General features: G+C 41.3%; 1 protein-coding gene across 4 annotated transcripts in view; it reads left to right on the forward strand.

The window, feature by feature from the left end:
- GLI3 (GLI family zinc finger 3) overlaps positions 1–16,111 on the forward strand; it is a 214,985-nt gene that overhangs the window by 164,358 nt on the left and 34,516 nt on the right. For 3 of the 4 annotated variants that reach the window (XM_068156833.1, XM_068156837.1, XM_068156836.1), the window contains 3 exons: positions 8,914–9,130; positions 10,557–10,673; positions 11,929–12,069. In XM_068156833.1, the coding sequence (XP_068012934.1) occupies positions 8,914–9,130; positions 10,557–10,673; positions 11,929–12,069 (475 nt within the window). The remainder of the gene's footprint in view (positions 1–8,913; positions 9,131–10,556; positions 10,674–11,928; positions 12,070–16,111) is intronic. The other variant, XM_068156834.1, reaches the window with a different exon arrangement.

Consider the following 16,111-nt stretch of genomic DNA (forward strand, 5'->3'; position numbering starts at 1 on the left):
GTGCAGTTCAGACTGAGCTGAATTCAGAGCAGGTGTAACCCCACTGAAACAGGTCCTATTGTAGCTAGACACATCACATGTGTGCAGCACAGGGCTTCATTCTCCCTGGTCTTGTATTGTGTATGGTGGATCTAAAGAAGGGAATATAATGCTTTATCACGCCATAATAGCTTCATTTTATACCCTCTTTCAAGATGTGTGAATGGCAGAGAAGTGCTATAAAATGAATAAAAATGAAATTCGTCAGTATTACAGGAAGTTGCATCTAATCCAGGCTCTGTTGAAATGTAATTCTCCAGTCAGCCTCCTATAGAAAGCCCATGGAGATTATAGGATGGTGACATTCAGGGAGATTGTTTTGGAGAGCCCCTACATCTTGTATTTGAGTGGTAGATGTTTTTCACCAAGGAAAGGCAGGAGTTCTGCCTTCAGAAAGTATAGAATGTCAGAGGTCAAGCAACAGAAAGAATATAGACTATGCAGTCACATGTTATGTGCACATTTACATGTACAGATACTTAATCACACTTGGATATATGTGTATGTATGCCTCTAAATGTGTATTGTAATTAAAGTCAATTTGAAGCACTTGCTCCATACTAGTTTAGGGTTTCTCAAAGAATGTAAAGTAATTTGATCCAGTGCAGTATTAATTCCAGGAAAGTTTAGAATCATAGAATCATAAAATTGTTCAGGTTGGAAAAGATCATAACTATTAACCCTACTCTACCAAGTTCACCACTAAACCGTAACACTAAGTGCTGCATCTAACCGACTCTTAAATACATCCAGGGTTGGTGGCTGAACCACCTCCCAGAGCAGCCTGTTCCAGTGCTTTACTACTCTTCAGTGAAAAATATTTTCCTAATGTCTAGCCTAAACCTGCCCTGGTGCAGCCTGAGGCCATTCCCTCTTGTTCTGTCACTAATTACCTGTGAGAAGAGACCAGCACTTACCTCTGTATATTGAGCTAAGAAAACGTGCTGGAGTTTAACACTTCATTTAATGCTTCATTTTCAGGCCCTAGAAGCAAGTATTAATTAACACTTTGCATGTAAATGATGATACAGTTTTAGAAACCCAAAAATGCTTAACAATTACTTTAATTCAGAATGATGTTTACCAGAAGTGCCACGAGCATAAATTAATTAGGTGGACTAAGGTTAAGACAAAGTCCAGTCAGGATGCTAAGGATACCTGAAGGAGTATCCCACTGAGGGGGACAAAGCTGTCAACGCTGTCTGAGCACATAGAGTTAATCAGTGTGGCTCTATTGCTCTCAGTGAAACTATCCCATTTTTGCTCTGGCATATTGCAGTGTATTCATGAAGAAAAATTTCACCTAGCCTAGCAGATAAAACAGAATAGATAATATGGTAAGCTGAGGAGAAAGTACAAACCACAGACCCTGTTAATTTTAAACTGGTAATAGAAAAGTGGGAAAAAAGAGACAACGATGTATGTGCGATAAATGCAGTTGTAAAATGATGACTGTTAGCTGATGGAAACTGGAAATAAATTAGTATAATATATGCTGTACTTTATTAGATGCAAGATACAGCTTTTTACAAATTCAGTTAGATGTTTCTAAGTTAGTGACTTTTAATGAAATGTGTCAGTGTTACAAATGCAGAGGGATGTTTGTCAAACTTGGTCAGTTTTGAAAGAATGATTTCAAAAGGATTTCAGATCTCACACCTGCCTTTAGGATCACACCACAGGTCTGGTTCCATAGTCACAGGTTGATATTCTTTTCCCTTGCACTCAGTGACAAGCTGTAAAAACAGCTTGATGACTTGTATGTATGGTTTGCTCAGAGCTCAGCATTGCTGGTTAGAAAATAGAGGGAAGACTGCAAACACTCCTATCACTAAAAATGTTACATGTTGTGGATAAATGCTCCCAAAAAAAAGAGCATTTTTAAAGTCTGCCTTCCTATAACACCATTTGGTTTTCATTTTGAGTCTAAGATCTTGAAGCAGTAAGAATTTCACAAATCTGTTAGGGGCTGTGAGGTTGCTGAGTGCATTGTCACTCCTATGACCTCAGCAATTTGTCAACAGTCAGTCTTGCAGGTTGTTTCCATCAGGAAGAGAGAAGCAGATGACAGAGTTGGAAACTTCTATTTTATTCACTCCTGTTTGTTTACAAAGAGCATACATGAATTCCTGTTTCTGCCAACTCAAATGACAGGAGATGGTTTTCTTATGTGATGCTCCCAGCAGCTGCTGTTTCTCCCCCAGGTCCCATCCAAGCAGAAGTCATTGACTTCCTACTCTACATCTCTCTTGGGGAAGTGATCAGATGCCTGCAAAATTATACCAATGAGTTAAAACAAGCTTGAGATCTATTTTGTCCAGGTTAAAGATGAGTAGACTGGAGTGGACAAGGAGAGAGTGTAGAAATAATTCAAAAGAGAAAAGAAAGGAGGAAACTGCAAAGGGGAAGATGCATGATGAGTGCTGGGTAGACTAACAAAGTACTGGTCTTGAGCTGTTGTAGGAAAGATTTAAGATAGAGGATAGGAAAGAGAACTTTAAAACATAACAGGCTTCTATATGAATTAAAAAATTATATCCCAAAGAGGCAAATATGTCCTTTTGAAATAATAATAAAAATCAAAAGGAAGCGATTTTAAACCGTAAGAAATGTCACACGTAGTCAAACTAGAGGTGTTAAATCCTGTCTCCTCACAGTCTGTCTCTGGTGGTGCACACAGTGGTGCTCTTTAAGAAGCACAGGAACCCACCTGCTTTCTGGCTTTTGTTCTCTCAGTAATCATCAGATTAGTGATCCCAAAGCATGGACTTTCATTGTTCTTTTTAGCATTTCTTTATGGATCTGTTGTCTTTGGACTTGTCTCATCCCATATGAGCCTCCTGGCTATGTCTGCCTCCTGGGGCAGCTGTTCCAGAAATCCACTAAGGCTTTTTTTTTTTAATCTCTTAAGTACTTCATCTGTGGCTTTCATTGAATGGCCCTAGTTTACACGCTTGACAAGCTCTTTTCCTAGAACCTTACAAAGAGAACCAGAAAGGGCAAAGCGTTTGATTACTTTTGGAAGACTTCCATGCATCAAACCTTGCAGAATTAAGCGTGTTTGTGATACAGGGAAGATATCTTCACAAGATTTTGTGAAGAAAACTCACAGATGAGCAACCTGGCCTGGTGGAAGGTGTCCCTGCCCATAGCAGTGGGGTTAGAACTAGATGATCTTTGAAGTCCTTTCCAGCCTAAACCATTCTGTGATTCTGTATTCATAAAATTGGAATCTCCTTGGCACCTCTGTGTCAGCCTGACTCCTTAGGCACACCTATGCAATGTATAGGCAAGATGGAATTTTTCCTGACTTGGATTCACAGCTGTTTTGCAGTAAATTCTGCAGCTGTGACCAGAAACTGAATGACCTTGTTAGTAGGACAGCCGCAAAGTAGCCACAAAGTTTGGTTTTGATTAAATGTCTGTTTTTCTTCTTCTTGAAGTCTGTTCCTTAAAATTTGATGTGCTCATGTAATTGCAATGCAGTTCACTGCCCTGCTTTACCTCCGGTGAAGGGAGTTTGAGACTTTGCAGAGGAGAAAAGTAAGAGAGAGACAGACAGACTGACGGACAGGCACAGAAGCATAGAGTATGGAAAAATAAATGATATCACTGATGGGCTTTTCTGTCAGTACAGATGAGTTATTGAATGCTTAAGAAGAAGTATTACACGTTCTTTATAACCCTTATCCCCCATAAAACTCAACAACTGCAAAGATAACCTGCATGTAGTTTATTAGTGGTCTCACATGCATTCATCTTTTTCTTCTTCTCCTTTCCTACTTGGCTTGTTTTTTTTAAAGTCTGCAACAGAAATACAAATCAGATTCCCTCCAGTGGTGTAGATTTTCATTTCTCAGAACATAGGTAGGTGGCAAAAGATTCATAATTCACTTCCATTTCTGTGAGTCCCAAGACTTTTTGGAAGTGACTGGTGTTTTGGAAAATGTGAAAGACTGGGGCAGGCGTTTTGTGTTCTTCTGGCATCTGGATTTTGGAAGTGTTGAGCACCCATTGTCTGAAATGCAGCCCCTTGAAGGTATTTTAAAAGAAGCATGATGCAAATTGAGGCCTCTGAAACCATTGATTGCTTTTGAAACATCTTAGTTGGCTTTAGTAGTTTGGGCCTTTCAATAGTATTACTTTTGGGTCTTTACCATTTCTGGGCATGAATTTGAGCAATAGCATTGCCATCTTGGTGCACATTTCTAAGCAGACGTGGCTGGATCCACAGGGCTAGGACAGGCAGTGCTGCCACCCACCATTCCTGCTAGCGCTGGCTTCCTGGCTAGAAAGCAATGAGAGCTTGGTGGGGCCAACAAGGGGGCATACCGCTGCTGGTCAAGGCAAGGGGATCTCATGAGGTCTGAGGGAACTCTGAGCTATGGGGATTCTTCATCCCGAATTGAAGTTATTGAACAAAGTGCATTAAAAACTTTGGGTAGGAGGAATCCATGTCTCCCCTTTCCAGCAGAACACTCCCTGACAGCAGTGCTGTGAGCTTTGATTTCTTTTTCTTCTCTTTGGCCCACAACATCAACTTTATTGTTGAGCAGCCTGAATGGTTTCTGAAAGGCAGAGAAAGACCTGCCACCTTCTGTTCTCTTCACATCCTTCTGATCTTTTCAGATCAGAAAAACCATCCAGCCTGCCCTGTGACAGCATCTTGCGTGCGGGTGACGTTAAACCCAGCCAGGTCATCTTGCCTTGTGAAGAGGTTTCCAGAAACAGCTGGAGAGAATTATTTGAAGGCAGATATGTGAGCTATTTAAGAAATCACCCTGGTGGCTGAACTATTGTCACATTTCTGAGTACTCGCCTCAGCTGTGCTGGCTATTCCTCTGCTCCCTCATCAACTACTTTTTATTTCCATTTGAGATGTTTGAAGTTTGGAGGTAGAAGGAATGAAGTGCAGGTTGCCTGGCTCCATCGAAAAATCCTAGTACCTCAGACTCAGCCCTTACTGCTGACCATGGGGCAAAAGAAAGATACTAAAGAAATAAAGATTCCTCCTTTCCTTTGCATACCTGTCCATCTGTGTCTTAATGCATCTGTTGCAGGTGCCATTGTATTGTATGGAGAGCAACTAGCTTATATGATGTCTGTGTCTTCTGCTGTGCACTACAAGTTTGCCTGATTACAAGTTGGACAGATGTTGGCAATGCCTGCCCTGGCAACCTCCTTCTGGAGGTTTGTATGATGTTAAAGGAGATACAAAGAGGACAACTCTTAGGAGGCAAAATCTGTCCTTTGGATGGAAGTCATTTATATAGCAATAGGAACAGCAAATACACTTACATTTAACTGCTGGCACTCTACTGATGTAAGGCACATAACTGCAGTCAATCTCACTACTTTTGTCTTTTAGTTAGAAAGATTTAGGAGGCATCATCACCTTTTGTACTCACAGAATTGTCATGGTTGGAAGGGACCATGGGCAGGGACGCTTTCCACTAGATCGGGTTGGCCAGAGCCACATCCAGCCTGGCCTTAAAATCTTGCAGGGATGGGGTTTCTACCACATCTTTGGGCAGCCTCTTCCAGTGTCTCACCACCCTTATGGCGAAGAACTTCTTCCTAACATTTAATCTAAATCTCCTCTAGCTTGGACCTACTCCCCGTAGGTCCTACTCCCCTGTCACTACCTGACACCCTAAAAAGTCCCTCACCAGCTTTCTTATAGGCTCCCTTCAGATACTGGAAGGCCACAATAAGGTCTCCTCAGAGCCTTCTCTTCTCCAAACTGAACATGCCCAATTCACAGGAGGGGAGCTCCAGCCCTCTGGTCATCCTCATGTCCCTTCTCTGGACATGTTCCAGCATGTCTATATTTTTCTTGTAGTAGGGCTCCAGAACTGGACACTGTACTCTAGGTGGGGGTCTCATGAGAGTGGTGTAGAGGCTGTATTGCTCTGCATGGGGTAGAAAATGCAAAAGATGGGTGCTTGACCAAAAGTATCCTATTGATGAAGCAATCTTTTCCCATCTTCGGAGGAACTGACTGGAGAATATTGTCAAACTCCAGTAAATGTAAGTGCAAATTCACAGGATCACAGAATGGTAGGGGCTAGAAGATTACCCAGTCCAACCTCCCTGCAAAAGCAGGTGTACCTTGAGCAGATTGCTCATGATAGTGCCCAGATGGGTTTTGAAGGTCTTCAGAGAAGATGACTCCACAGCCTCTCTAGGCAGCCTGTTCCAGTGCTCCATCACCTTCACAGGAAAGTTTTTCCTTATGTTTAAGTGGAACTTCCTGTGTTCTGGTTTGTGCCTGTTATCCCTTGTCCTATTACTGAGAACCACTGAAAAGAAACTGGCCCCATCCTCTTGAATGGTGCCATTTTGATACTGATCAGCCTTGAGGAGATCCCCTCTCAGTCTTTTCCAGGCTAAGGAGCCCCAGGCTTCTCAGCCTGTTCACAACAGCCTCCTAGTGAGATAGAAATACATTCAGATCGCAGCAGTTCCTTCCTGCCTCTCCTGCACTATTTGGGAAGGATTTCCTTTGATGCTCTTGCTTTGGAGGGGTTAAAAAACTAATGTTAATGCAGGTGCTTATGGAACATCAATGAGCTGAGGTCTTAAGTCAGTCGTGTCTTGTGGCTGAATCAGAAATTTGTCTTTCTACTGTGGTGAAGAATAGGTTTGAACCTGGACTTGGAAAGCTTGGTATTGTTGCTCTTCTTAACATTTAGAACAGGAAAAAAACAAGCTGTATTTCCAAGGGTGCTGTGTGCTTGGAGCTCCCAATGAACTCAATTCACTTTTTCTTTTGAACCAGTTCAGCTGAAGGGTGAAGATGTCCTAGGTATTAACCACTCACAAAGAATAAAATACTTAATCCAGATTGTTTCATTTGTTGGTCATGGTGAATTCAGGAGTTGCAGCTTCAGGATGGTGCGGTCTAGTGTTGGAAGTGCGTGAGGTGAACTCACAGTTCCTATATATGTGGAAGCAAAAACTGCTGGGGTATGGTGAGGGGACATTGTTTCAGTCTCATGTATGACATTGTAATTGTATGGGGTTTAATGAACAGACCAGAGTAGTTACACTTAGTAATGTTTGTTCACTAAAAAGGAAAAGGGGTGTTAAATCATTGTGTTCTTTGATGAATGGCTGGTACACTGAAGAATAAATTGAACAAACTGGCATAGAGCTCAGTGAACATGAAATCAGCTATTAGAAGAAAGCTTGTGAACAAATTCTGAGCCCGATATGCATCTTTTGATTAATGTCCTATCAATCATCCATAGTGGCTACCTTAGCTAAGTCGTGCTGTAATCATTCATGGTTGCTTACAGGAACACTAGCAGGGACTATAGAGCTGCAATAACTGAATATTATTACTGATTTCTCCCTAACTCTTGCTGTGAACAATTACTGTTTTCACTACGTTTCTGCCTCCCTTTATTAAAAAGAATACAATGCAAAATGAAAAGAGAGTTTCTGAAAGACCAGTAAAATTCTCCCAGGGTATTCTTAATGATATTCTGTTCTAAATGGGCAAACTACTGTAATGCAGAGTTCTCACCAGGAATAATAGTAATGTAATCACTTTGAGGCTGTCTCTTTATGAATTGTAGTCAAACAGACAAAATGTGTAGTCAGATTAAGGAACACAGAATTTCTGTAGAATTACTGCTTAAAATGGCGGAAATTATTTTAGCTCTTTTTTGTATCACAGTATTCTCAGTTAATGCACTTAACAGCAACAACAGTTAAGGCTCCAGAGTGTAAATTTGGATTAAATCCATCCTTTTGACATTAGAAGATGCCTTGATTCTTAAAAGGTACTATGCTTCCACCTCTCCTTTTTAAATTTGGTTGCTTGGTGTTTTGGTTTTTCAAGGAAAGAAAAAAAAAAAACAAACCACAAATAACAAGCCACCACTTCTTTATTTTCCCCCCCTATGATTGTAAGGTATTTGCAAATGTTTACAGGAGAACCTCATTCCTGTGTGTGAAGCTTTAGTTCCACACCATTGTTTCTCAAGAGTGACACAAAGAATGCATTGGCAATACCCAAAAAATAGATCCTTAGCTGGCAGTGTAATTTCCTCCAAAGTCACTGTAGTCTGGGAAATACTGTGGAGTAATGAAGTGATGACAGGTATTAACATGCATAATGGGCTTTAATAGACATTTAATGTTGTTTAACTGGGAGAAGGAGAAGTGCTTTCCCATTGGAATATTTCTACATTGAAACTCATTGATCACCAATTTCAGAGGGGAAAGGTTAATCCATCAGTTTCTGTAACCAAACGGCGCTGATGGAAATTCTTTAGGTGACATTCTGGATGAACTGAGCTTTCCATCTTTGCAAACAAATGAGTGATATGACAAGCATGGTGTTCAGAACACATTTAACCAATTGATTTTCTCTCCTCTTGTAATAAGATCTAGAGACATATGAAAGAGCGTAGCATGAGCTAAGATTAAAGGAACTGCTTCATACGCGCGAACGCAGGGGAACTGCATTATCAATAAAAGTACTATAAAGCATGTAGGCACCCATTCTTTTTCTTTATATAAAGTTTGTTATTGCAATAAATAGCTGTTATTGAACTACTTGCCTTTTATTTCAGTTTTTCAGAATCTTATTTTGGTTGGCTTTCTGTGGTTCCTCGGTTAATGTTAGGGGGAAAATGTTGTGTTTTGTGGAATCTTTTTTTCACTCGCTAATAAATATGGCCAACTGTGGATTTAAAACCAAGATCTATCATCAGAAAAATGTGAGTGGGATGGAGGAAGGGACTTGACTTCAATTAATGTCAATATATCAACTATGTTTTAAAGGTTTAATCTGGTCAGTTCCATACTGTAATGACTCTCATCTTTTTCCTCCCTTTTCCCTCCTTTCTCTCCCAAATTCAGCCCTGCTCTGAGTTTCACATACCCTCCTACACCGGTATCCCTCCAGCAAATGCATCAGCAAATTATAAGTCGTCAGCAAACCCTAGGTTCAGCCTTTGGACACAGCCCTCCTCTCATCCACCCTGCTCCAACTTTTCCTACCCAGAGACCTATTCCTGGCATCCCCAGTGTCCTGAACCCTGTCCAGGTCAGCTCTGGACCATCTGAGTCCACACAGGTGAGAGACAACGAAAGAAACCTTTGTACCCCATTCATTTAAAGGTAAAGTAAATAAATTACTTAGTGAGAGTGGTTATCAATTGCCACTGAGACAAAGACCCTTGGGTAACAGTTTTCATACAGCTATAGCATTTGTGGTCTCTTTTTTTATAAATCACAGGAGTGTACATGTGGTTGCTGGTTGGTCACGAGCTCTTAAATATTTCACTGGGCTGCAGTAGCTTCTCATCCCAAACTGTGTCTCCTGGACATTGCACAGAAACTTAATAGAGGTGGGGAGTCAGAAAAAGGGAAAAACCACATCAAAACACTGACATTTTAAAGTTTAGCAGCTTCACTTCTGAACTAGAATATCCACAGGATCATATCCTGCCCTCCTGACACAAACAGGAGTAACACAAACTGAGTAGTTCAGTCTGTGAGCAATAGAGGATAGTGCAGAGGTTTGAAGGTGTTTTTTGCTCTAATTTGTGCAAAATTGGACTTCCTAAGTTTGAATTAATCATTTCAGTATTCTCAAAAACTGAGGATGCACAGTGATGAATCAGGCCCATAATGTGGTGTTTATCACAGTTCGTGGTTTGTCTGTTATTAACTAGTGCTGTTTGTTTCCAGATGACCTAGGATAGGTTATTTATCAGTCTGGGAGCTCTCTATCTTCTGGCTAGCTTTTACAACTGTAGAAACAGAGCATGCTGCTGTAGGAAGCATATTGATTTTTTGTGGGGTCCATGCAAGTTCAGATATCTCTAAAAGATCTCTGGATTCCTACAAGATCCATTTGCAGGTATAGCTAATGGTGTTCAGTGTAGCACAGCAAGAGGGGAAAAAAGATTCTGGCTTGTTTATGTCAGCAGTAGTTTTGCTATTGACTTGGAAGAATTCAGGACTTCATCTAGGATTTTTTGACTGAGTCTCACACCAGTGTTCAGTTTTTCTTGCTTTTTACCATTATAATGACAAATGGAGTAAAAGAGCTCAGATCTTGTCTGCAGAGGTTAAGTGCAAAACCTTTCCTCTGAGTGTGAAAAAAGCCCATCTTCCTCTTGTGTTCATTTGAGTAAGCACACAGTGATTTTGCTTTTTGAAAGCTGCCTTTCTGAAGTTGTCATTGTGTGGAAAATCAAGTTCTTCCTAACCCTTCCCGGCTTGACAAAACCAGCATTGCTTTGTAGCAAGGAATTTCTTCAACTGCCCTTCTTCCCTCCCTGCTCCATTACAAGGTTGAGTGGTGCAGCTCTTCTACAAGTTGATATTACACAACTGAAGCATAGTGTAATTGCATATCCAATGTAATTAACAGTGTAGCTGTTCCAAATAAAGCTGTGGAGTAGGTACTGTGTATTCTTGTTTGGGGCTACACATTTATCACAATCTAATTTTGTCTTCTTTTGGGGGGAAAAAATCCCCAACCTTGCTCGCAGCAGAACAAACCCACAAGTGAATCTGCGGTGAGCAGCACTGGAGATCCCATGCACAACAAGCGCTCCAAGATAAAGCCCGATGAGGACCTCCCCAGCCCCGGGGCAGGAAGCATGCAGGTAGGACAGAGGGTCACACTCACAGGACTTCCATCTTGCTGCCTAAGGAGGGAAAATGCACGTGTTCTCAGGCTTTCTGCATTTGTGGGGCTCTTCATCTCTTGCACACACACAAGGAAACTCAGTTCAGGGCAACAAGGGGTAAATGAGGATTGAGAGACTGCTGGGATGCAGGGTCTGTTGCAGAATGAGTGCAGAGAGGAAGGAGGCTGATGGAGTAGTGCCTCTGATCAGTCAAGAGAGTGCTCAACCCTCTTCACCATGGAAAAGCAAATGAGGGACATCCAGGTCTTCACTAAGAAGCTGGTTCCGTTCAGCAAAACCCCTTAGGCTGCCACAACTCTTGCCAGTCCTTAGCACTGTACTATCAGGCTCCAGTCTGTTTTGCCACTGGTTTTAGCAGAGCAGCTCCTGAGTTACAGCGACTCGGGGGTAATGAGAAATAGGCCCCGGTCTGGTGAGTGAATCCATGAAAGCAAAGCACAGGGGTCTGGCTGAGTCCTTCAGCAGGAGTATGTAATCTGAACCAAATGGTTCTACTAGCATCTGACTCTTACCCTCAGCAAATAACCAGCTGGGGGGAATGAGGCACCTTGAGGCTCTGAAGGTGAAAAGTCAAACCCCCAAATGAAACAGCCTCTGGCCCTGCTCACCCATTCTGTGCACAAATTATGGGCAAGAACAGACTAACCAGCAGCCTGAAAATTCCATTTGCCCTTGAAAGGTTTTAGTGTGCAGAACTGTTTTGTGGATTAACAATGAAAACTCACTTTGGATTATTGGTGATCCATTTGATGTCTAACCCTAGTACTAAAGTCAAATTCCAGTTAATTCAACTGTAGTGAACAGTGCCTTTTTCACTAGTGGTGCCACTGAATAATGAGGGGCAAGCATGCAAGTAACAGGCTGCTTAACTGTAGGGGGAGGGAAGCAAAGACTTTTTATGGTTTGCTTTTAACTGAAACAGAGAGAAATCTTTAAATTTTAAAGAAATTCTCTGCAATGAGTACTTCTGGGGAGGAAAGGTTTATTTTACACCTGTAGTCTGCAGATGGCCTGGCTTATCAGGCCTGTTTTGGGCTTCTGTGTTTTGTAGAATGGAGTGGCATAGTGAAGTAAGAGTAAAATAATCCTCCCCCTACAGCCACATCATCTTTCTTTGAATGCTGAAGTTATTCATGTTTTTTCCTTCTCAGTTTCAGAATTTCCTCTCTCCTCTCCTCACCCCTGTTTTTTTTTATTTGGCTCTCACTAGGAACAGCCAGAAGGAATGACCCTGGTAAAAGAGGAAGGAGACAAAGATGAAAGCAAACAGGAGCCTGAAGTGGTCTACGAGACAAACTGCCACTGGGAAGGCTGTTCCCGGGAGTTTGACACTCAGGAACAGCTAGTGCATGTAAGTTAATGGTATTCAGGAACTGGGTTTTAAAACTACGTGACCTTTTTCATGGAGGTTGTGTTCTCTGACCCTGTGCTGAGTCAAGTTTCTTAGCTAACAGCGCTGCAAACTGGAGAGGGGTTTATGAGTTTCTGAGAATAAAGAAAACTTGGAGCCACAGTGCTTGACCTGTTCAGTCAGCTAAAGCTTAGTGTAAAATTCAATAAAGTCTTCAATAGAGATTGTAATGGCTCTGATCCTGTAAGCCAGCAAATGCTATTTTGAGTTACAGACTTTGATAGTTATTGAGTAATAGTAAGCTGGACATGAATTATTATTAACCTTTAGCCAAGTTTGATTCTTTTCTCCCCAGAGTGACTGTAACAGTAGAAATGGGTGAGGGGAGTTCTTCCCCCTCCCAGAGTGAGATTTTGGTATCAATTTACTGTTGTGCATAAACTGAAGGGAGTTATTTGGCTGAATACACAGAGGTTGAGTTGTTTCAGTCTTGTTAGCAAAAGGAGACTGTGTGGTCTTTTTTATGCTGTACCAGGAAGCAGTATCTGCTTTGTTTTTAATTCCTCTCCAAAATAAATTAGTTTTTACTGTTTCATACTGTTGTAAGATAGAAAATGAAAGATCAAAATCCAGAATATCACCTGACAAGTACAATCCTCCCTGCATTTCCAACACCCTTAGAAAGCAGCACCTCTGCTAATTACCAGGGTCATAGAACATATTCAATATTCTGAAAACCAAAAAGGAATTCTTACTATGGAGTAGAGAGGAACATCTTCAGCAAATGACTGGGGTGTCAGGGTCATATTCATTGCAGAAAACTTTTACTTCCCTGGAGATTATGCAGAATTTATTACAAAAATGTGGCCTCTCTACTACTAAAATATCTTGTTGGAAAATGTACTTCTCCACCCAAAATACATTTAAAAAACCCACCACCTATTTCCAAACACTATCCAAAATGGTAAACTCGTGCTGCAAAGCTGCCTATAACAAAGCAGTGCCAGCTTTCACTTGCATGGAGTGTCAGAGCCTCTTGATGTTGCAGTTAGTCATTAAGATGTCTTTTCAGTTCCTTGTTATTATTAGTAATAGTAACAACCGTAATAATAACAATGATACTACTGCCACTAATAATAATAGTACTAACTGAAGGACTATCAAAACCTCTAAGAATGGCCAAAATGAGAGGTGTTTTAAAAATCCTTTGAAAACATTGTGCACAAAAAATTCCCTAACACTTTACTAGGACAAAATGAAATGTGTGAAGCGACTCTTAGTGTGTCACAGTGTCCTTTTGGGCAGCAATGCCATATGAATGGCTGCTGCAAAGGGTTGGGACACATTTAAGGGACCAGGTGTCAGTCTTGCAGTTGATTCCATGCAAACAGACCAGTTGACATCATCAGGGGCTCTGCAAAGGCACAGTTTTTATGGCTGCTAAGAATTGTAAGGCTGACAAACCTTTCTCAATAGTCAGAAATAACCCAATCATGACACTAAGTCATTCACACGAAAATACATGAAATAAAAGAGACATTCAGAAAGAAGGTGCCCTTGGTAATGAAGAAAAGGGGGAGGATTTTTTTGATGTTTCAAACATAAAATTGAATTGAATTCCACTGTGTGTGTCAGCTAATAGCTAACATTCTGTCAGGTATCAGGTGCATTAAATTGGCAGTGTGAGAGTTTGGTTGGTTTACTTTTCATAAAAAATGCATTTGTTATTTCTGGTGTGATTTTTTTTTTCTTTGTAATAGTGAGTCAGACTTATTATAACAAGGGGCCTACAGCAGGGCTGCTCTGAAAAAAATATCTATTTTTTACCTTCTGCAAAATGGCAACATCAGAAATGGGTTTCTCTAGACATAAAAAAGGATATAATGTTTTTTTTTCTCTCTGATACCAGAAATTATTTTTGGTAAGTCTCAGGATTCAGATATGTGATGATGTCATTTAAGATTGCAAGGTGCAGGTCCCAACTTGATACCCTGAAGACAATAAAATCATCCTTGCAACCATCACATTCAAGCAGCACAAATTGCTCTGTAGGAGTCAGCAGACTTGGTGCTGGGGGGCACATTTGTGATTTCCTCACAACAGCCTTGCTGTGGGGACCTCAGCAAGTTATTTCTGTCCAGAATTGCAAAGTGCTTTATCCATCAAACTCTGTTGGAACGTCTGGTGCTTCACACATCTGTCTCCCCCACATTTCACCTGCCCTTGGTTGCTGCAGCCCTTTGATGTCCACCTGTAGCAACTAGGGACATTTAGTCTGGGTCTCTCTCAGGCTTCATGGGAGGACAGTCCTGGTTTGGCTTAGGTGTGTGACTGGCAGAAAGCTTTCAGTTTCTGAGCATCAGCTCAGTCATTAAAAGTCTCCTCACTCAGGAGGTCTCTAAACCTCCTCTAAACCAGCTCCTTGGGCTTTGGGAGCTTGTCTGAGAAGAGGAAATTTGTAAAATGCAGAGTTTCAGAAAAAAGACCTAAAAAGCTTCCTTGTACATTCTGATAAGGCTAAATTTTCAGCATCTACACAGGCTAGCAGTAAGTCTTTTCATGTGGTGTTCTTTTACAGGGGAATAAAGCTGCTGTTTGTAGCCATACATAATAGGAAGATGTCAAACCCAAACCATCCAGTGGCACAGACCGTTATCCAAGACTTGTTATCCCAAAACACAGGAATTTTAGATGACCCTGCAGTGTTTAGGGAATAAATGGAAGTATGTCTTGAACTGTTTATTTTGTTTCTTGAGGGAAGGGTTGGGTTCCTCAGTGTGAATTCTAGTCACGTCAGGCTGAGCAGAGCTCAGGAGAGCTTTTTCACAATACCCGGTGCACACTTAGGGTGTGGACACAAGCACAAACGCATCTGTTATGGAATACAAAATTTGGCACATACAAGTTTGTGTCTATTCAGGTCTCTCTCTCACATGAGGATAGCTTTATTATCTTTTGGGAATGATGGGACCAGATTTGCTTTGAAATCAGCGGTACGTGAATCAGATTCTAGCCATATCTGCATCACGAAGTGATATGTGAAATGGTACATATGCAGCAGTAAACATGATCATCATCTCTGTCTGAATGTGTGGTGTAGCTTTAGAGCAGGCACTGTAGTCTCAGGCACTGTGACCAGCATTTCACAGCATTTTTCTCCATTACTTTCTGTTTCAAAGTCCTACTGTTATTAGTGTAAAATGCAGGCACTGTCTAAAGTGTGCTTAGACCCCAAGAGTCAGTGTTTTCTGGCTGTTCTGAATTTATGAGCACAACCTGGGCTGCTGTGAATAAATAACTGAAAAGCTACGTAAGAGAATGGTTATTGACCCACCCAGAAGGGTCTGACACCAAAATGCGTTTGGGGCCAGAGCTCTTATTTTCAAGCAATTTGTGCCACTTAGAATTCAGCATGGTTACATTTTCATGATACATACACTAAAAAGCAAGGTATTAAACCGTTCAGACTCTCTGCCTTATTTATAGTACCTATCCATCCTCCCCCCCACCCCCCCTTCTCTTACAGTTAATAGAAAGATTCATGATTCTTCATGGTTGTCTATCTAGTGTCTGACAGTACCGACTGCCCTGCTAAAGCAAGTCACTATCTATAATTGATATCCTTCTATGGAATAGGGTACTGGCTGCAATTGAAGGGCTTTGCTGAAAGCTCTTAAATCCTGACAAGTTCTGCCCTTGTTCTGGTTCAGTCACTGAGCCGCACTGCTGGGATCCCAGGGTTGTTTGAAGTTGGTGCAAAAGGGGTGCGTGTGTTGCATGGGAGCAAAGCACGAGGTTGAAGAGAGCCACGTTAGAGCCACCACTATATTGGCCCTACCAGGTAGTCTTATTTATGGTGTACCTGAAGATTGCTTACATTACTGTTGGAACGTGTGTATTACAGGCTTCTTCCTTTCCCTGCTGCTGCTTCTTAAAGAAGAAAAAAAAAGAAACTTATTTATTTTAAAGCCTCAGTTTGCTGCTGGGGTCTTTATAATTCATTCAGCTGTTTAATTAATTTCTCTGCCCAGTGAGATATTAT

This window comes from Melanerpes formicivorus, unplaced genomic scaffold (genome assembly GCF_026170545.1).
Source record: "Melanerpes formicivorus ecotype bairdi unplaced genomic scaffold, bMelFor1.0.p_v2 SCAF_35, whole genome shotgun sequence".
NCBI lineage: Eukaryota > Metazoa > Chordata > Aves > Piciformes > Picidae > Melanerpes > Melanerpes formicivorus.